Raw genomic sequence first — 21,714 nt, forward strand, 5'->3', positions numbered from 1 at the left:
AAGAAATTAGGTAACTGGGTCTGTATTTCAGAGTTTCAAAACATTACCGAAATCCTAATCGAAACATACAAGATGTTTAAAGGGACAGACAGGGCAAATGTAGACGTTTTTCCAATTTGGGAGTTCAGAGTCTGCTTAGGCCCGACCCATTTTCCTTTCCCCCTGCTCATTCTCCACCCCTGCTCTGCCCCCAACCAGCCACCCACTCACCCCTACTCTGTCCCCACACACCAATTCACCTGTACTCCATACCCACCCACACTCCTCCTCATCCATCCCTCTACTCACCCACGCACCCCCTGGCCCCGCCCGCCCGACCTGGCTCCGCCCACCCGACCTGGCTCCGCCCACCCGACCGTGCTCTGGCTCCGCCCCTGCTCTGGCTCCGCCCACCCGCCCAGCTATGGCTCCGCCCACCCGCCCAGCTATGGCTCCGCCCACCCTTTGCCCCTTTCAGGTAACCGCCCCTTTCCGAGATGCGGTTATACGCGTGCGCAGTGTCCCCGACGCAAGATGGCCTCTTCGTTGACGGGGATGTTTTCGCATCCTCCACAGAATCCGCCGCCTCCTCCTCCACCACCTCCTGGACCCGGGCCCGGGCCCGGACCCGGACCTGGACCCCAAGGAGCGGCCGCGGTTGGTCTGACTGCAGCTCCGGCGCGGCCTCCCAGCACTTTAGTGGATGAGCTCGAGGCTTCGTTTGAGGTAGCAGCTACACCGGAGTGAAAGGGCAAGAGAGCGGGACTCAGGGAGATGGGGAGGTGAAGGGCTGGGGACAGGGTGAAGGGCTGGGGACAGGGTGAAGGGCTGGGGACAGGGTGAAGGGCTGGGGACAGGGTGAAGGGCTGGGGACAGGGTGAAGGGCTGGGGACAGGGTGAAGGGGCAAATGGCAAATGGAGCCCAAGACTGTCTTAGGGATTTTTACAGGGATAGAAAATGAAATTGTAACAGTGTAAGAATGAAGATTAGGGGGAATGGTTACCTCTGAAAAGTGATGCCCTGGTATTTTTTCAGGATGTTTTAAAGCCAATGTGGGAGGAAACATTGCATTTAGGTTTGAGCAGAAGAAGTGTTTTTAATGGGCGAATGGGGAACAATGATCATGATATTAAGCCATGATGTGGAGGTACCGGTGTGGGCCATATTTGTATGAGGAGTCCATTTGAGTTTCTTGTCTTTGGGTAAGCCTGTAGGTGTTGATGATGTATAATTCTCCCTTGTTGGGAGTTCATTGCTTGGTATTTGTATGTGGTGCTGAAAATGTGTTGCTGGAAAAGCGCAGCAGGTCAGGCAGCATCTAAGAAGCAAGAAATTCGACACTTCAGGCATGAGCCCTTCTTCAGGAATGAGGAATGAAGAAGGGCTCATGCCCGAAATGTCGAATCTCCTGCTCCTTAGATGCTGCCTGACCTGTGCTTTTCCAGCAACACATTTTCAGCTCTGATCTCCAGCATCTGCAGTCCTCACTTTTTCCCATTTGTACGGGGTGCCCAAATCTGAAAAGGCATTTGTACAGGGACTGCTTTAGTATCTGAGAAGTGGTGAATGGTGCTGAACATTGTGCAATAATTCCTAATGAAGGGCTTTTTCCTGAAAGGTCGATTTTTTTTTTTTTCCCTGCTCCTCGGATACTGCCTGACCTGCTATGCTTTTCCAGCACCACTCTAATCTTGACCCATGATCATTCATACCCACTTCAGACCTGATGATGGAGGGAGGGTCATTGATGAAGCAGATTTAGATTAATAAGACTACCCTGAGGAATTTCTCCATCGTTATCCTAGAGCTGAGATGACCAACCTGTATTAACCACAACCATCTTCCTAAGTGTCAGGTATGACTCTAGCCAGTAGAGAGATTTCCCTCTGCCATTGATTCCAAATTTGCTAGGGCTCCTTGAAGCCACATTCGATCAATTGTGATATTGACGTCAAGGGCTGTCACTCTCACCTCGCCTCTGGAATTTAGTCCTTTTGAATGTGTTTGAAACAAGGCTGTAATGAGGTCAGGAGTTGAGTGGCCCTGGGAGAATGCAAACTGGCTAGCAGTGAGCATGGAGGGTTTTGCTAAGCAGCTGCTATTTGATAGCTGTGTTGATGATTGAAAGTAGACTGATGAGGTGGTAATTGGCCGGGTCGGATTTGTCCTGCATTTTATGTACAGAATATACCTAAACAATTTTCCACATTAGTGGGTAGTTGCCAGTGTTGTAACTGTACTGGAACATCTTGGCTTGGGATGCAGCAAGTTCTGGATTGCAGGTCTTCAGGACTATTGCTGGAATGTTGTAAGGGTCTGTAGCCTTTGCAGTATCCAGTGCCTTCAACTGTTTCTTGATATCATGTGGAGTGAATCAAATTGGCGAAAGACAGGCACCTGTGATGCTGGGGACCACTGGAGGTGGTGAAATGGATCATTCACTCGGCACTTCTGACTGAAGATTATTGCAAATATCGGAGTGTTCTCTTTTGCACTGATGTTTTTAGGCTGTTCCACCATTGAAAATGGGGATATTTGTGGAACCTCCTCCAGTGAGTTGTTTAATTCACTTGAACCAGGTTTGACTCGCTTGATTGTAATGATAGAATGGAGTATATGCTGGATCACGAGGTCGCAGATCATGTAGGAGTACGATTCTACTGCTGGGGGCTCACAGCATGAATGCCCGGTCTTGAGTTGCTAGATCTGTTCTATCTGTCCCATTTAGAGTGGTGACAGTGCCATGTGGCATAATGGAGGGTATTCCCAATGTGAAGTTGGATTTTGTCTTCAGAAGGACAGTGTGGTGGTAACTTTTACTGATACTGTTGTGGACAGATGCATCGACAGCCAGCAGATTGGTGAGGATGAGATCAAGTATGTTTCTTCCTCTCTTGTTCTTCCCCCATCCCGCAGCTGCAGACCTCGTCTAGCAGGTTTGTTTTAGGACTAAATCAGTTTGATTAGTAGTATTGCTGTCAAGCCACTCTTGGTGCTGGACACTGAAGTCCCATGCCCAGAGTATGTTCTGTGCTCTTGCCACCCTCACTGCTTCTTCCAAGTATTGTTCAACATCAAGGAGTACTGATTCTCAACTGAGGGAGAATGGTAGCTGGTAAGCACAAAGTTTCCTTGTCCATGTTTGACCTGATGCCATGGCATTCTGTGGGGTTTAGAGTCAGTGTTGAGGAATTTCAGGGCAACTCCCTTCCAACTGCTGGCACCGCTACTGGGTCTGCTCTGCCAATGGAACAAGACATATCCAGGGATGGTAATGGTGGTGGTTGGTACATCATATGATAACATGAACATGACTATGTCAGGCTGTACCTTGACTAGTCTGTGAGACAGCTGTCCCAATTTTGGCACCGGACCCCAGATTTAGTAGGGAGGTCTTTGCACGGTCAATAGAGCATTTTTAGTTATTGTCTTTTCCAATGCCTAGGTCAATACCAAATAGTCCATGCAGTTTCATTTCTTGATTTTTAAACTTTGTAGCGATTATACAACTGAGTGGCCTGCTATGCCATTTCAGAGTTCAGTTGAGAGTCAACCACGATGCTGTGGGTCTGGAGTCATATGTAGGCCAGACCGGTGAAGTTGGCGGATTTCCTTTCCTCAAAAACATTAGTGAATCAGGGTGGGTCTTTTCTGACAATTGAAGCATGGTTTCATGATCACCATGGTTTGGTAAGCATTTCTATTGAAAGATAGAAAGGCATCTAAAGTTAGAGCAACTGGATGAAGGTAAAGAATGTGAAATGAGGTAGAAAGAAGCAAATGTACCAAAATAGCTTCAAAAATTGCTGAAGAAACTGAGGTCTGGCAGAATCTGTGAAAAGAGAACATTTAGAGTCTGATATGCAACTGAAGTGGGATGGAAAATGATTTTTGTGCTACTAAGAAAGGGGGAGATTGTGAGTGTGCTCAAAGCAAAACCTTAAGGGAATGCTATTGGTTGGAGAGGAGAGTTTTATGAAAAAAAATTGGTGTTAAAATTATGAATATTACAGAATAAGTTAGCTTTGCAGGAAGCAAATCCATGTAAAGAAATCACGGGAGGTGTGAGGATATTCGAAATAGTTCGAAAGTTCAAGACTAAGGGATATGAATACAAAATAGTAAATTATAAATTCCATTCGAAATTCAGGAGAAATTCAATAGTAGTAAAGTCAGGGGTCTGTAGAACAGAAAAGCCCATCACGTCTGTGCCAACTATCTAACTATTCCAATATACTATATTGACATGGAACTTATTAGGAGTTGAAGTGAAGAGCGTTGATGCATTTAAGGGGGATCTAGATAAGTGAAAGTAGAATGGAATGGCATCTTCGAGTTGAATTAGTGGCTGTTATCTTAAGCTTTCTCCACCAATAATCTAATTTACATATTTTCCTTACACCTTTTGTGCTCACTTTCCACAGAATCCTTGAATCTGATCTTGCAATTGTAGTTGGGTATAAAAAATATTCTTACTTAAGATTGTTTCGATCAACTAAATATTGGTGCATTGGAAGCATTAATTGTGAATTTCTTGTAGGCATGCTTTGCATCACTGGTCAGTCAAGACTATGTGAATGGTACTGATCAAGAAGAAATTAGAACAGGTGAGACTCTCTGAAATAGCACACATGATAATGTAAAAATGATAACTACTAAATGATACCTATCTTACAAGCAATCAGTTGCATTTCAGGTGTTGCTTTGCATTGTTTAAGGGTCATGTGTTGAAGGTTGTAGTGCGCAATTGTTCTTTCTTTTCAAACATATCTTGTATCTGAGGTGAGCATTTGGATATGACACAATGTCATAGAAACATTTCTCAAACACTTTTGCACCATTACAAAAGTGGTGTGAACTGTTCTAACATTTTAAATAATCCTTTTGAATACATAAGGCTGATTTGCTATTCAAAATCATATAATATAGGGAATAACACCGACATTTGATCATCATTATTGTTATTGAAGTATCTGGCAACAATGGCCTGATGATTAATGACGAGGGATTTGACAAAACGTGGTGAGAAAATTGGAAATTATGCGAATATTTGAACTCTAGCCTAAATTATTATTTGTATGGATTTAGTATTACCTATGCTTTTATACTCCATACCACTATTTATTAAACATAGGATAACATTCATATTTTGACTACTCAGTCAACTGTTCTTACATGGTAAGTCCTTCTCAAAATAATAAAGTTTACACCATTGAAAGTTAGATGTCTCCGATTTATTAGCTGCAATCATTAAACATATGCTCACCAGTTAAAGAAAACCTTGCAGGTTTTAGGCAGGGAGTTCAAGGTTTACAATTTCAAGTTCAGTTTTCAGATTTATCACTGATCAAATTCTGAAGTACAGTACCTGTTCAATACTCACTTTTTATTCAATTTATTTACCTTTAATAAGTCTCAATTTAAATGTTTCATCAGATTATCTAAAACAACTTCAATTGTTTTTAAATGGTCTCTCTCTCAATATTAAATGACAGCAAACTCAGTTTTTGTGATTGTCATAAATCCTCTGTTCTATCTTTCTCCTATCCTGTCCACTGGAACTGTTTATATTGTCTGCTATAAGGTTGGTACGTCTTAAAATGTATAGGGTTCTTTTCCAGTCATTTCTGATGTGAACACCCTTGGCGTGTTCAAAGTTCATGCCTACTAAACTGCCTTTCAGTCTGAGTTGCCAAATTCCTGGTAGAACACTTTTTAAAATCTTATTTAATTCTCACTATACTGATACAAAGTAATTCAATATGACCACCATCTTATTATTATTGCCTGCATCACCTTTTATAAATTTTCAAAGTGCTCATATTTCTCTCAACCACCCTGTTTCCATATATAGTTATAGAAGGTTTTGTTTTAATTTTGATATTCCTGGATTTCTTTTAATACTCTGCTTTTCTTAGTTCTCTTAAAATGCAGTGTCTTGCTATTCTTTACATTTTCTGACTTTCCAGGATTTTTGTGTTCTTTTTATTTTGGGTATTGCTGAAAAAAGGTTTTCATTTTGAACTCATCATGGTATTTCACAAACACAACATAATTGTAAAGCGAAGATGTTTCTTTGCTGTGTGAGAAGATAGTGCTGATCAGCAGTTATAGAGGTATTGTCACAGAGGTTATTGAATATTTTAAAACCAAGGTGGATAGATTCTTAAGCAGGGGAATCTGGGGTTACTGGAGGTAGATGGGAATGTATAATTTGAAACAAACATCAGCTTTGATCTTACTGAATGGCAGAGCTGGCTTGAGGGGCACAATGGTCTATTTGTGTTTCACCTATTTGTATGTGCCTAACATTTTATTCTTTGTTTCCTTATGCGTTTTATATTGATTCTAATTTTTAAAGACATTATATCATCCAAGTCTCCCTGACTGTTTACAATTAAATATAGCTTTAACTTCCTTATTGTGATCTGACAAAAGTTATAAAAGAAAACTGTATTAATATGAACTTGTGTCCAAAAACCTCCTTTTGCTGTTTTCCTGACATGATTTGAAACTGTATGTCTAGATTAGAGTGGTGCTGGAAAAGCACAGCAAGTCAGTCAGCATCTGAAGAGCAGGAAAATTGACATTTTGGGTAAAAGCCCTTCAGCCCTTTTTTCAGCACCACTCTAATCTAGACTCTGATTTCCAGCATCTGCAGTCCTCACTTTTGCCTTGAAATTGTATATGTCTGTTCTTTGAATTAGTAAATTTCAGTGATGTAATGTACAACACTTGTGTTACAAATACTTTGTTTTTGAACACGTTCCAGAACATAGTAAAGGAAATGTTGGTCTACACCAGTGATTATCCCTTTATGTTCTTCAGTTTTAAAATCGTGACAACTCTGTAGGCAGTTACTGAGTGCAAAGTAGTCTTTTCTCTCGAGTGAACGCAGGGATTAAAGAACTAGCAAAGGGCTCTTTCCATTACAGCAATGCAGTAACTTATTTTCTAGTGGCATTTTCCATGCTATCTTTTCCACAAGTTCATAAAAGAGCAAGAGACTATAATGATCCTTAAATTATTCAGCATAGGACAGCTAAGTGTCCTTGAATACAAGCATAGATATTTTCTGATCTGTCTTTTCAGAGATGGAATTTCACACTTCTCCAGCAGATGGGAATTGTACCTGAAGCCCCCTGGCCCTACCATTGCACGAAAAGAGCTCTTTGAATACAAGCATATACTGACAAGGTTATCTGCCTTGGACAACGAACAAAAGAGGGCATATGGGTCTTAATGAGAACTGTAAATTCTTAGGTTGTTTTATTACCGCTGAGACACTTTTCACTTAACATTTTAATTACAGTGATGCATATTTTAGAATGTATGAAAATTCCTGAATTTTTATTTAAACAAATATATTGATTCATATTTTTACAGGTGTAGAACAGTGCATCCAAAGGTTTTTGGATGTTGCCAGACAAACAGAATGCTTTTTTCTCCAGAAGAGACTGCAGCTTGCTGTACAAAAACCTGAGCAAGTCATAAAAGAGGTGAAGAGTATTTATTATAGTTTTGTAGCTTTATTTCCCATTTTCAGGATAAATTGTTGAGAGGATAAAATTACCTAGAAATTGAGTAATGGGTAGTTTATCACTAGGATCCAAACTAAAATTTAATGAAGTTAATGCTCTGAACCTAAGGACATGGTAGAGCCACTGAGATGACTAATCTATAAATTTCTTAGAAATATGTTTACTCAAGTAATCTAATAAATTACCAAATACCTTACACACTACAATAAGAAGTAGGAATATGAGTAGGCTGTCTGGCCCCTCAGCCTGCTCTGTCATTCAATAGGATCATGGCTAATCCGACATTCCTCATGTCCACTTTCCTGCCTTTTCCCCATAACCTTTGATTCCCTTACTGATCAAGGATCTATCTATCTCAGCCTTGAATATTTACAAGGACTCTACCCCCACAACTCTTTGTGGCAAGAAGTTCCAAAGATTTTCAACCCTTTGAGAAGAAATTACTTCTTGTTTCAGTCTTAAATTGGCACACCTTTATTCTGATACTATGCCCTCTGGTTCTAGACTTGTCTATGGAAACATCCTCTTATGGAACTTGACAGGGTAAATTCTAAGAATCCTATGTTTGAATGAGATAACTTCTAATCCTTCTAAACTCCATTGAGAGTCCCAACCTGTTTAGTCTTAAAGCTCATAAGACAAATCTCTCCATACCAGGGATCATCCTAGTGAACAGTCTTTGAGCGCCAACGAAATCACATCTTCCCTTAAATAAGGGGCTAAAACTGTTTGATAGTATGCCAAGGTCTCACCAGCACCTTGTACAATCACAATAAGACTTCCCTTGAAATAAGGACCATGTTCCATTACCCTTCCTGATTACCTACTGCATCTGGGTGCTTTTGTGTTTCATGCACAAGTATCTCAAGATCTCTTGTGTTGCATCTTTTCTCCAGATGAGTAATACTCTCTTCTTTTCTCCTCTTTTTCCCTTCCAAAATGAATAACTTCACATTTTTCACATTATACTCTATTTGCCAACTTTTTACCCACTCACTTAACATATCAATATTTCTCTGTTTGTATTCTCTTTGTAATGTTATTTTTCAGCTATTTTTGTGTCATCTATATGTTTGGCTTCCTCCTTGCATGTCAATTAATATAGAGTCACTAAAATGTACTGCACGGAAACAGACCCTTTGGTCCAACTTGTCTATGTCAACCAGATATTCTACATTAATCTAGTCCTATTTGCCAGCACTTGGCCCATATTCCTCTAAACCCTTCCTATTCATGTACTCATCCAGATGCCTTTTAAATGCTGTAATTTTCAGGCCCCAACACTTCCTCTAGCAGCTCATTCCATACACGGACCACCCTCTGCATGAAAAAGTTGCCCCTTTAGGTCCCTTTTAAATCTTCCCCTCTCACCTTAAACCTATGCCCTCTTGTTCTGGACTCCCCGCCCCAGGGAAAAGAACTTGTCTGTTTACTCTTTCTATGCCCCTCATGATTTTATAAACCTCGAAGATCATCCTTGGGCCTCTGACACTCCGGGGAAAACAGTCCCAGCCTATTTAGCTTCTTCCTATAGCTCAAACCCTCCAAACCTGGCAACATCCTTGTCAATCTTTTCTGAATCCTTTCAAGTTTCACACCATCCTTCCTATAGGAGGGAGACCACAATTGTGCACACTATTCCAAAAGTGGCCTAACCAATGTCCTGTGCAGCAGCAACATGACCTCCCAACTCCAATACTCAATGCTGTGACCAGTTAAACAAAGGATACCAAACATAGCCCTCACCACCTTTTCTAACTGCAACTCCACTTTCAAGGAACTATGAACCTGCACTTCAAGGTGTCTTTGTTCAGTAACACTCCCCAGGACCTTACCATGAAATGTATAAGTCCTGCCCTGACTTGCTTTTCCAAAATCCAGCATCTGACATTTATCTAAATTACACTCCATCTGCAATTCATTGGCCCATCTGATCAAGATCCCGTTGCACTCTGAAGTAACCTTTTTCGCTATCCACTACACCTCCGATTTTAGTGATATTGTAAATTGGTATGGATCAAGTACTGGTCCCCATGGAAGCCCACTATTTACAGGTTACTAACCAGAAAAAAAATCCTTAACCCCCACTCATTTCCTGCCCATTATCCAATTCTTTATCTACAGCAGTATACCACCTCTTAACACCATGGATGCTTACCGTACGGCTGTGCTTTTTGTAAGGTACTTTGTCAAACATTTTGGAAGTCTGAATACCACACATCCTACTGGTTCCCCTGTCCATTCTAAACTCTAAGTTAGACACAAGTTTCGTTTGGCATCTATCATAGGAATCTATTGCATGTGCACATTATAAAATTATTTGCAGAATTTGGCTCCAGTTACTTTCTGGATTTCAGTGGCCGATTAAATATGGATTTGTACGCAAGGATATCTGTTCTCTCAGCTCAGTAATATTTGACTCTGACACTATTCTTGGTCTTTTCTGCCATATCCCATTGAGAGTTTTGTTTTTACTAGCAGTTAGAACAACCATGGTTAGAACAGTGACTTCCCACTGCTGCTTTTATCTTTCAGCAATTGATAGTTAAAGCTTGAAGCTTCACTTCTGCAACTTTATGGTTCTTGCTTTCTTTGGGCAATACCTGCAAGCCTCAGTGATTTATCTTTAAGTGCATGCTGTGCTTTTTTTTTTGCATTCATCTGAAAGGAAAAATAAGAATACTGTGTAATACTTTATTGAAAAGGTGGCAGCTACAACAGTGAAGTGACAGTAATTGTGCTTCCTCAGTACATTCTGGAGTGTCAACCTAGATGTGTATACTTTGCTCTCTCCAATCATTGGATCAATAACCTTCTGACTTCTGAGTGCTATCGCTGAGGCACAACTGCCACATAATATAGGAAGGCAATCAGTGGTGTCATTCATAGTCCTAACCAAGTTCGGAAGGTAGGTTTCCTTCGTTAGTTCTGTTAATGAACTAGTTGGGTACAGAATCCTGTAGCTTCCTTGTCCCCATCACTGATACTTGATTTTTCATCTAATTATTAAATTACATTTTAATTCTCCAGCTCCCATTACATGATTTCAAAATGTCTCCAGATATTTGTTATCGCTTGATTATTAGATCTTAACATAACCATTATGTTCAGGGCAATGTAAACGATAGGTAGAAATGGAGCCCAAAGACAACAATAGCAGTTAAGCAAAGGGATGGAGAATTGGGAGCCAGGGAAAAAGAAAAGCTGATGCAGGGTAATAGGAATCATTAGTGGGTGAAAATGGGTTGTCTGTGATGAAAGCAGCCCATGTGATGACAGGGCCAGTGGTGTGGAGGTGGATAAAGGAGATGGAAGGCCCTAAAATTATTGAACTCGATCATGATTCCTGAAATCTGCAAGGTCTCCTAGAAAAAAGGGTGTTGCTTCATAGAGGTGGTTAAGCAGGTTATGCCTATATTTAGTGGAGTTTAGAAAAATTAGATAATTTTATTGAAACACATAAAATTCTGAGGGCTCTTTACAGATGCTGAGGGGAGTCCTTCTTTTCTAGCAGAGTTTCAAAATAAGGATTCTCCCATTTAAGACTGGGATGAGGAGAAATTTCTTTGAGCGCTTTTAATGTTTGGAAGTCTCTTCCTGAGGGAATGTTGGAAGCTGGATTCTTTGAATATACTTATGGCTGACTTAGAGATTTTTCTCAACAATAAAGTTATGTCTTATGGTGGGCAGGCAGAAAATTAGTATTAAGATCACAGTTGGATTAGCCATGCATTATTTAATGCTGGAGCAGGCATGACTGGCTGAATGGTCTCCTATTATGTTCTTCTGAAGTTGGGACACAGAAGCAATGATCTAATTGAATGGCAGAGTAGACCTAATGGGCTAAGTGCCATACTCCTGTTCCAATGTTTCAAAATTAATCTTGTAATCCAAATCCTACTTAATTATTGTGCTACATACTTATTGAATAATTTCTATGTGTGCTTTCTCCTTGATTGTGATATCATCCGACTTTCCTCATTCTCTGACCTACAGGAAGGACACTTAGTTTCATTGTTGATTTAGCAATTACAAAGCTTCACGAATGACATGGGTCCAAATTCTGCTGCTTTGCTCTGCTCAACTTTTATTTTGGAAACTCTTGTCTCAATGTATATTATTAACAACGTATTCCTAATCATAATATGCCTTTTTAATGTTTAAGCATAGATTCTTCTGTTTGAAAAAAAGTTATTGTATTCTTTTACAGGATGTTTCTGAATTGAAAAATGAGCTACAGAGAAAGGAGGCCTTGATCCAGAAACATCTGAGCAAGCTGCGCCACTGGCAACAAGTCTTGGAAGATATTAATGTGCAGCCCAAAAAATCAGACCTAGCTCAAGGCCCTTTGGCCTATCTTGAACAAGCATCTGCAAATATCCCAGCTCCGTTAAAGCAAACTTGAAAATTATTGTGAAAACTAAGGTGTCTGGAACTTTTAACTATTCTGCTGACACCACACCAGCTACCCCAATTCCACTACCAAAACAGTTCCAGTTAGTCTCTATGAAGGCAGTTTGCATTTATACATGTACAGCAATTAAATCATTTTTCAGTTACTGTTTGGAACTGCCAGGTATAAATTGCTGGTCGAGGTCAGTCATTCTCAGTGTAAAAATGTTTTGTGAAACTATTGCTGCCGTGGTTTTATATAAAACTATGTATTGCTATTAAGTCTGAGGAATTTCTACAATTTTCAGAGCAATTAAAAAAACCTTATTGGACTTTTTTAGATACATTTTGTTACAATTATTTTCACAGCATATTAATGTCTTTAGAATATCATAACTTAGGCCTGCCAGTAACCTTTTAATGGCCTCATTCACTGTAGTATAAGAAATTGAGACCTATCCTTTAGTGTAAAGTTTTAAACAAAGTGCCTGTAAAGTATGAATTGGGCCTTGATTTCTGTGGTTTTAGATTGCTGATAACTCCTGTGCCTTTTAGATGGGAAATTTATAGCTATCTCTACTAAAGACAGGAGTGTTTGCTGACACCAACTGTGCATTTGTGCAAATCGGGGAATGCACATTTACAAGCATTGTTGTCATCATGTACACTTTATGTATGATGTCATGTGAAAATGCATTATTGCGCATGGGATTTTTAAAGTGAGCTTCAATGTTGGGGAGAAGGTCAGGAGAATCCCCCAGAATAAGATAAGGGGGCACAGAAACTGTGGAGACTTGGACAGCCCATGAGCCAGGAGGCCGTTTTTCAAGAGAACAATTCTTGGATGTGTGATATTGAACAAAAGAATGTTATCAAACAGCACTTAATTAACAATAGCCTGCTCACATATACTCAGTTTTAATTTCGCCAGGGCCACTCCGCTTCTGATTATATTCCAGCTTTAGTTCAAACGTGGACAAAACAACTTGAGAGGAAGTGAGGGACTGCCCTTGATATCAATGCAGCATTTAACTGAGCATGACATCGAAGTGACCCAGCAAATTAGAGTCAATGGAAATCACAGGGAAATCTCCCTGCTCATTGGAGTCAGACCTAGTGGAATTGTTGGTCATCAATCGTCTGAGCCATGGGGCAGCACTGCAGAGGTCCCTCAGGATAGTCTCCTAGACCCAATCATCTTATGATGGAGGGATGGTCAATGATGAACCAGCTTAAGGTCAGAGGTGAGGATATTTGATGACTGCATAATGCTCAGCACCATTTGCAATTCTTCAGAGTCTGAAGCAATTAGTGTCCAAATGCAGAATAATCTGGACCACATTAAAATAGGGGCTAATACAGGTAGTTCTACTGTAATGCAATGATTGCGTTCTTGTGCAACCCTGCATTTATAGGAAAATCACACTTTAAACATTGTTTCTAAAGTGTTGGTGATGTAATCATGTTACAACCCACACATTTTAAAAAGTTCATGGTTCAGAAAGTGTCCCCAACTCATTAATTGTGTTAGTGAATTTGCATTAACAAATGTGTGTTATAGCATAATGACCTGTACATGGCAAGTAACATTCATGCCACGTAAATACCAGGCAATGACCGTCTCCAACCACAGAGAATCCAACCACCATCTTTTGACATCCAATGGTATTACCATTATTGAATCCTCCATTATCAACATCTTGGGGTTACAATTGAGCAGAAACTGAGCTGGACCAGCTAAATGAATACTGTCGATACAAAATAAATGCAAGACTTAGAATTCAGTGCGATGAATAACTTATTTTCAATTCCTCAAAGCCACCTTCAGGGCCCAAATCAGGAGTTGTAATGGAATACTCTCCACTTACCTGGATGAGTGCAGCTCCATAACGCTCAAGACGCCTAACACCGTCCAGGACAATGGAGCCCACTTGATTGGCACCTCATTTTCAATTTGCTCAACATTTATTCCCTCCACCACTGATGCACAGTGGCAACAGTGAATGCATTTTGAAGATGCGTTGCAAGAATTAACCGAGGTTTCATCAAGAACACTTTTCAACACTTAGAAGGATGTGGGCAGCAAATACATGGTTGTACAATCACCTTCAAGGTACCATCCAAGCCACACATTCCTGATTTGTAAATATATCGCTACTTCTTTAATATCACTGAGTCAAAATCTTGGAACTCCTTCCCACAAGCACTCTTTAAGTGTATCTACACCACATGGACTGCAGTGGATAAAGAAGGAAAAGCACAACTACATTCTCAAGGGCAATTAAGGATGAGCACATAATATATGACGTTTACATATTATGGATAAATAGCTAAGAACCAAGCCATATAATATATCATAGGAATTGGGAAAACAATCTTGCTATTAGGTAGCAGTCAGTGTTCAAGCTTCACTATTCATTCCAAAAACAAATTCAGTTTGCAAAGTTTCCACTTCAGAGATTAATTTTGAGTGTTCAACTATTCACCCACAACTAGTAACTAAATCCCCTTGTCCTCAGTTCCTTAGCAGTGGAACATACGAGGATGATTTAAATTTCACAAACATAATTTGGTATTCACTACCAACGTGCATGTATGCAAGTTCTTGTCCTGAATTTTTCCTAGTTTTTGCCATGTTATTGTTAATGTATTGTTTAAACTGGAGTATACCCAGCACAAGATTCCATAAGACTATAAGAAGGAGAAGTAGGCTATTCAGTCCATTGAGTCTACCATTCAATGAGATCATGACTGATCTGACTAGGGAATCAAGGATTGTGGGGAAAAGGCAGGAAAGTGGAATTGAGGATTACCTCTCAGGAAGGAAATCATTAATTCAACAATAAATTGAGAGATTTGTATAATGGCAGGGAGTTTGCCCATTAGCATTGCAGGTCATGATTGAGACCTGGTCCAGTCAGGGAGCTCTGGCTGACATAAAAAGGTTGAATGTCAGAAATACTGTCACTCTGCCTGACTGTATGAGGGAGTACGGGAGTCAAGGACTGTTCATGTGTAAATGAAGGGTGTTTTGGTGACAGGATACTGGTCTCTGTGTAATTATTTTAATATAAAAGAAAAAATCTGAATTATGATGATTTCCTCCAACTTTGGAACTTTTAACATTAACTTCAAGTACGCAACATTGAAAGTACTTCTCTTTGTGTTTTTGCCCCCATTTAGTTTTTCGAAGATTTCGAAAGAATGCAAATGAGAGGGATTCTGTTGATAAACTAGCAATTTCCAGTCTTTTGTTGAACAACACTTTTATAACCATTTACCATGTTTGGAATCAGTGAACAAAATTCACAAAGCTTCTGAGATACCAAAGATATTTCACAGCAATGTCAAGGCCTGCCTTACTTGCTGGATGTGATTTTTGTGCTTATTTGTTTTTGTTCGCAATGAAAACTTGTTTTCAACATTTTACTAAGTCCTGGTGTGCATTTACCACGTAATGGAATAGTGGCACATAAGGAAATGTCCTTTAGTGTTGACTTTATTAAACTGTTTGGATTTTAGAAGAAAGGCAACTGAAGAGTCAGTAATAACTGAGGTACTCATTCTAGATTTGCAATTTAGGTTATCAAGTTATGTTATAAAATTTTTCACAAATAAAAAGCATAACTACGACCATGTGATTGGCAGCAATATTTTGGAGTAATTCCACCTTCTGATGGTCTCGCCCTGAAAGTGGAGCCTAAGGTGCTTCTATTTCTGTCCTACAGCAGAGAGGCTGTCAACCAGGCACCAAACCTTCTGCTTCAGTCAACACTTGTTCTCGGCCATGTCACAGCTGCTGCCTAACATCTATTTTGCAGCCACCGTTATGAGGTTGAAGTGCCCTTTTTTTTGTTGGCTCTGTGCAAATGCAATGGAGCTGCTCCTTGGCTTTTGCTTTCCTCTTTGTCCTGCTGGCTGGCAAGGGGTCAGGAATGACTGAGCTTGGTAGCTTCCACCACCCTGAAGACCCTACAGAACCTTACTGCAGTTTAAGTAGTTTCACTTATGATCATGATTTTAAGGAACATAACTATAAGTAATGACTTACTGTACATGGCATATGGATGCAATGGAAGTGTGGCTTTATTGTCAATCCCTAATTACCCTATGTCACTAACAGTGGGACCATTTCCTTGAATTGTGGTAATGGTGTTCACACAATGATTTAGGTTGGGAATCATATAACTTTAAAGCAGCATTAAATGTTGAAATATGTTGTTAAGATTTGTGGGACCTGTGTTTTTAAAAAGTAAAGGCCTTTCCCTATATTTTAAAGGAAGTATTCATTGGCAATAAATGCTTTGGGCATTCAGAGCTCTGAACAGTACTGACATTTTTTTTCTTTCAATGGCTTGCATTTATACAACAGATTGCTTGTTGAAAAATAGAACTTCAGATGTAATTAGGCAAAAATGTTCTGGACAAAGGAACAAGTATAAGCTGGAATAAATCAAAAGTTTATGAAAGGCATAGAACTTAAGCAAGGCCTTGAAATGGGATAGCGCAAAAGAACTTAAGAAAGGAATTCTTATGTACAGGATCTAGATATTTGAAGATAAGTAGTGGGTCAGTTAGCCCAGTTGGATAGACAGCCAGTTTGTGATGCATTGACGCCAACAATAAGAATTTTCAAGGTGTGGTGACCCTCAGGTTAAACCACCACCAGTCGTCTCTAATAAGAGAGCAGCCTATGTTCTGCTCTGACTGTGGAACTTCTCTCTTTATGTGAAGAGACAATCAATTATGCATGAATTAAATTGAAGTAGGATTATTGTCACACGTACTCACATAAGTACAGTGAAAAGGCAATGAAAATGCTGAAGGAAGAGAATGAGAGTTCGAGGGGCATTTGGTGGATTATAGAAGTTTGTAAGGGATAGGCCATGAAGATATTGAAATAGAAGCAGGACAATTTTCAATCTAAAGATTGGACAACAGAGATCAATATAGGTGTGATTGCTCAATAGTGGTGGGTAACTGGTACTTCATTGGGGTAGCACTCTGGAAATCAAGCCCTGCTGTTCCTGAAGTTGTCATGAAAATAAACATTCTTCATAAAAATATGCAAAATGTCCCTAATTTACCTGTCTTTTAGACCCAGGTTGACAAAGCATGGACCAACTTTTGTATTTAAAAATAATTATGATTTATTACAAATAAGGAGATTCTGCTTACAGATAAATAATTATGAACTGTTGACATACAACTCTATTGGCTTAAACACTAATCCCCCCCGCTTATAAAATTCTATGTACAAACACAACACCCAAATACATAAACATGGGTGTCACGAGCAGAGGAAAAGTATGGGAAAGCAGTTCAATGGTCCCTGTCCACAGCATTTGTGGAGATGATCCTTTGGCTTCTCAGGTCTTGCTGCTCCTCGATCTTCCTTCTCCAGGTACTTTTGCTTGCAAGAGGCACAAGAACACTGGTTCACACTTGTATAGTGTCTACAGGTTTCAGGTGTAGTAGCTTCCCCTCAACCTTAAATAATCAGAGTGTAAGCATCACTTACAAGGAGTGTCAGGTAACTTGTTTTTTAAAAGTGCAGTAATTCCTTATTAACCCACTAATCCTTTTCACAATTCTTAATTATTAAAAAGTCTTTGTTACTATTTTGGTCCACAATAATAAAATAATAAGCAGTATTTATAATAAAAGCTAAATTGTTATATGAAATTAAAATATAGAAAATAGGAGCAAGAGTAGGCCATTTGGTCCTTCGATACTGCTCTGCCACTCATTATGATCATAGATGAATATCTAACTCAATAGCCTGTTCCTGCCTTTCCCCCATATCCTTTGATCCCTTTCGGCCAAAGTACTGTATCTAACTTCTTGAAATCAGTGTCTTGGCTTTGACTGTTTTTTGTCATAGCAACTTCCACAGCCTCATGAAAGACTGGGTAAAGAAATTTCTCTTCACCTCAGTCTTAAACAGCTTGTCCTGTATTCTGTGACTTTTGGTTCTGGACACCTCCGCCATCTCAAACATCTTTCCGACCTTTACCGCATCCACTCTGTCAAGTCCTGTCTTAGAATTTTGTAGCTGAAGGACATTTTAAGGGCATTTCCTTCATTGTGACATAGCAGACTTGTTAAGAAGCTAAGAGCTCATAAGATCCCACACAAATTGACAAACTGAATCCAAAACTGGCTTAGAGGAAGGAAACACGGGGTGATGGTTAAAGGGTGTTTTGGTGACTGGAAGCCTGCATCCAGTGGCATACCACAGGGTTTGATGCTGCATCCAATGTCCCCTCTAAGCTGTGTGGCTGCACTGCAAGGTCCTCTACAGCATTAACTCCTGGGTTCTGAACATTGGCAACTCACACAGTCAAAAAGAAAAAATTAGACGGGTAATGGCTGGGTCCCTTGCTGTTTGTGGTGTACATTAATGATCTAGACATGAATGGTCAGTAAGTTTGCAGTTGACATTAAAATGGACAGCGTAGTAGGTAGCAAAGCCTGAGACTACAACACGGTATAAATGGATTGGTCAGATGGGCAAAGCAGTGCCAAACTGAACTTAATCCTGAAAAGTGTGGGGTGATGCATTTTGGAAGAACCATCAAAGCAAGGGAGTGCATGTTGAATAGTAGGACCCCAGAGATTACAAAGGATCAGAGGGACCTTGGAATGCATGTCTTGAGATCCTTGAAGGCAACAGGACACATAGATAAGGTGGTTAAGAAGGGACATGGGATACTTGCCTTTCTTAGTCAAGGACTGAGAGAAAGTGAGGACTACAGATGCTGGAGAGTCAGAGTCAAAAGGTGTGGTGCTGGAAAAGCCCAGCAGGTCAGGCAGCATCCGAGAAGCAGGAGAGTCAACATTTCAGGCAAAAGTCCTTCATCAGGAAGGGCTTATGCCTGAAACATTTACTGTCCTGTTCCTTGGATGCTGCGTGATCTGTTATGCTTTTCCAGCACCACACTTTCCAATTTTGAGTCAATGCACTGACTTTAATAGCAAGGTGGTCATAATGTATGTTAATATGCTACAACTAGAGTACTGTATGTAGTTTTGGGCACCACATTATTGGAAGGTGAAGAAGAAATTTACCAGGATGTTGCCTGCACTGCAGAGAGACAAGAGGTGACGCTATCTAGGCTAGTGTTGTTTTCTTTCCAGCAGAGAAAGCTAAGGGGGTCATAAGGGCATAGATAGGTTGAGGAAAAGGGAAGACTGCAGAAGTACTTGGACATGCTAAGCAAGTGTGCAATGAAGTGGGAAAGTGTGAAGTTATGTAATTTGGTAGGAATTGAGACATTGACTATTTTCTAAAAAGAAATAGGCTTCATAAATCTTAAGTAAAAAGAGACAAATCTAGCACAGATACTAGTTAAAGATTCTCTTAAGGTTAACATGTCGATTCAGCCGGTAATTAGGAAGGCAAATGTAATGTTAACATTCATTTCAAGAGGGCTAAATACAAGAGTTGTATTGCTGCAGCAGCTGTATCAGGTTCTGGTCTGACTGCATTTGGAATGCTGAACAGTTTTGAGCCATACCTAAGCAAAGGTGTGCTGGTATTGGAGGAGATCCAGAAAATATAATGATTTCGGGGACGACAGGCTTGTCATGAGGAGTGTTTGAGGACTCTGGGTTTGTACTTGATGAAGTTCAGAATGATGAAGAGGATCCGAATAAATCTTACAGTATATTGAGAAGTCTGGATAGAGTGGTTGTAGAGAAAATGTTTCAACTATTTTGAGACAATAGTGCCTCCACCACACAACCTCAATGAAAGGACACTTAATAACTCAGCTGAGGAGGAATTTCTTCAGGCAAAGGGTAGTTAATTTGTACTGCTCAGAACGCTGCGCTGCAAAAGCCTCTGGAGGCCAACTCATTCATTATAATTAAGACAGAGGTAGATAGATTTCTTGAATACTTAGGGGAATCACGTGCTACTAGGGAGAATGGGGTTGAGAAACATCTATTCAAAGATAGAGGTTAGGTGGATTGGGTTTGATAAATTGCCCATAGTGTCCAGGGAGGTACAGACTCAGTTGATTTGCCATGGAAAATGCAGGGTTACAGGGATAGGGTAGGAGGATGGGATGTTCTTCAGTGTGGACTCAGCCGGCCGAATGGCCTGCTTTTCACATTGAGGAGAAAGTGAGGTCTGCATAAGCCCTTCCTGAAGAAGGGCTCATGCCCGAAACGTCGATTCTCCTGTTCCCTGGATGCTGCCTGACCTGCTGCGCTTTTCCAGCAACACATTTTCAGCTCTGCTTTTCACATTGTCGGGATTCATTGATTCTATATTAGGCATGATCGAATGACCCAAATCCGCTTTCTATGACTTATTAACAAGTTTACCAAGCCCCTTGCGAAACAAGACTGCAACTTCCGGCACGTAACTAACCAGGTGTTGGGTTTCCCGAGAAAACATCCCACCAGTTTTGTGTGCGTTACTGTACATAAACAGAAACTTCCGATAAAATGCTGGAACAGGAAATATCGTATTCCAAATACGAAATAGATACTTAGACAAACTCCAACACGAAATATTTAAATTTACCCAATACCCGGACTGTGGCACTGAAAGATAGAAATTGCTGGAAAAGCTCAGGTCAGAGAAATTAGAATTAACGTTTCGGGTCCTCAGGACAGAAAACACCAACTGTCCGTCTGTGACGCACTACCAAAGGTGAGAGCCAATGAGTGCGCAGCGTTGCCTCCGGGCTGTCCAATCAGAAGAGAGGGAATTCAAACGGCGAGGCGGTTAGTCGATTGATCGCTCGAGCGTAGCTTCTCGCGGCGGCCGAAGCTTCCAGGTTCCCGGCTACTCGCTCGGGATGATGAAGGCTCAGGCCGGTGGCCGCCCGGCTCTGGTACGGACTTACGGAAAATACAGACAGCGGACCGTGAAGGCTTCCAAGTGGTTGAGCCCCGACACCGGCAGAGACCACCTTTTCTCGTCGTCAGACTCCATCGATAACAGCAGCCATTGCAGCAGCAGCGGCAGCAGGAACCCGTCCTTCAAAACCAAAAAAAGGTGCACGAGTTGTCATTTGCTTTTCACCGGGAAGAGCGGGAGAGTCGTAATCCTCGCGGATGTCCACGGAATCGTGATAGGAGTTTGGCTAGGCCGGCGTTTCTGTGCTGCCACTGTCTGAATCTAGCAATGTGTGTGAAATCCCCGGGTCTGCCCCGGTCGAGGCTGTCACTAAATAGTTGCAGAACCACGCGGAGGAAGGGGGAGACGAACAGCCAGTGGATGTGGTCCACATCTGTATCAACATCACGTATACTGTAGGTGGGAGGATGTAGTCCTGCAATCAGCGTTCAGGCAGCTAGGTAGGGAATAAGCAATCAAGACCTGAGAAGTAGCTATTTTTGGATTGCGCGATGTGCTAAGCGAATTAAAGTGAGAGGATAATTCACTGCACTCTGTTGCCAGTTAAAATCATGAGCTCAATCACTTATGTCCATGATTCTCGCTGCACTCTTCAGGTTGTCGGGGAAAGCTACAGTGCAGTATCATTGTAGAAGCAACAGGAGAAAGAAGATTGTAAACATGGCTGGGGGAAAATATGGAGAGAGGCCTTTAGATGCCTGGGGCATTGGGATCATCCTGGCATAGACGAAGCCTCTAATCAGCCTGATGGCTTACACTTAAATAGAGCCTGGACTTAGATGTTTGCTAATTCCATTGTCCAGGGTGTGGGAACCAGGGGGTAATATCACAACAAAATAGCAAACTGTACAGAATACTGTGAGCAGTTTTGGTCCCCTTATTTAAGAAAAGATTTCCTTTCATTTGAGGCAGTTCAGAGAAGGGTC

General features: G+C 40.8%; 2 protein-coding genes across 3 annotated transcripts in view; both read left to right on the top strand.

The window, feature by feature from the left end:
* The first annotated feature begins 484 nt into the window (after window positions 1-484).
* med28 (mediator complex subunit 28) lies at window positions 485-12,245 on the top strand. The gene is made up of 4 exons (XM_043694309.2): window positions 485-705; window positions 4,521-4,587; window positions 7,367-7,479; window positions 11,732-12,245. Exons 1-4 carry the CDS (start codon window positions 514-516, stop codon window positions 11,924-11,926), a joined length of 567 nt encoding a protein of 188 aa, XP_043550244.2. The 5' UTR covers window positions 485-513; the 3' UTR covers window positions 11,927-12,245.
* A 7,951-nt stretch (window positions 12,246-20,196) lies between these two features.
* The window catches only part of haspin (histone H3 associated protein kinase), a 66,018-nt gene continuing 64,500 nt past the window's right edge, over window positions 20,197-21,714 (top strand). Inside the window, exon 1 of one of the 2 annotated variants that reach the window (XM_043694296.2) lies at window positions 20,197-20,926. In XM_043694296.2, the coding sequence (XP_043550231.2) occupies window positions 20,727-20,926 (200 nt within the window). In that variant the 5' untranslated portion in view covers window positions 20,197-20,726. Of the gene's footprint in view, window positions 20,927-21,134; window positions 21,229-21,714 lie in introns of those variants that run through there. The other variant, XM_087986767.1, reaches the window with a different exon arrangement.

This window comes from Chiloscyllium plagiosum, unplaced genomic scaffold (genome assembly GCF_037043375.1).
Source record: "Chiloscyllium plagiosum isolate Xiang-an unplaced genomic scaffold, Cpla_swu_hap1 HiC_scaffold_1, whole genome shotgun sequence".
Classification (NCBI taxonomy): domain Eukaryota; kingdom Metazoa; phylum Chordata; class Chondrichthyes; order Orectolobiformes; family Hemiscylliidae; genus Chiloscyllium; species Chiloscyllium plagiosum.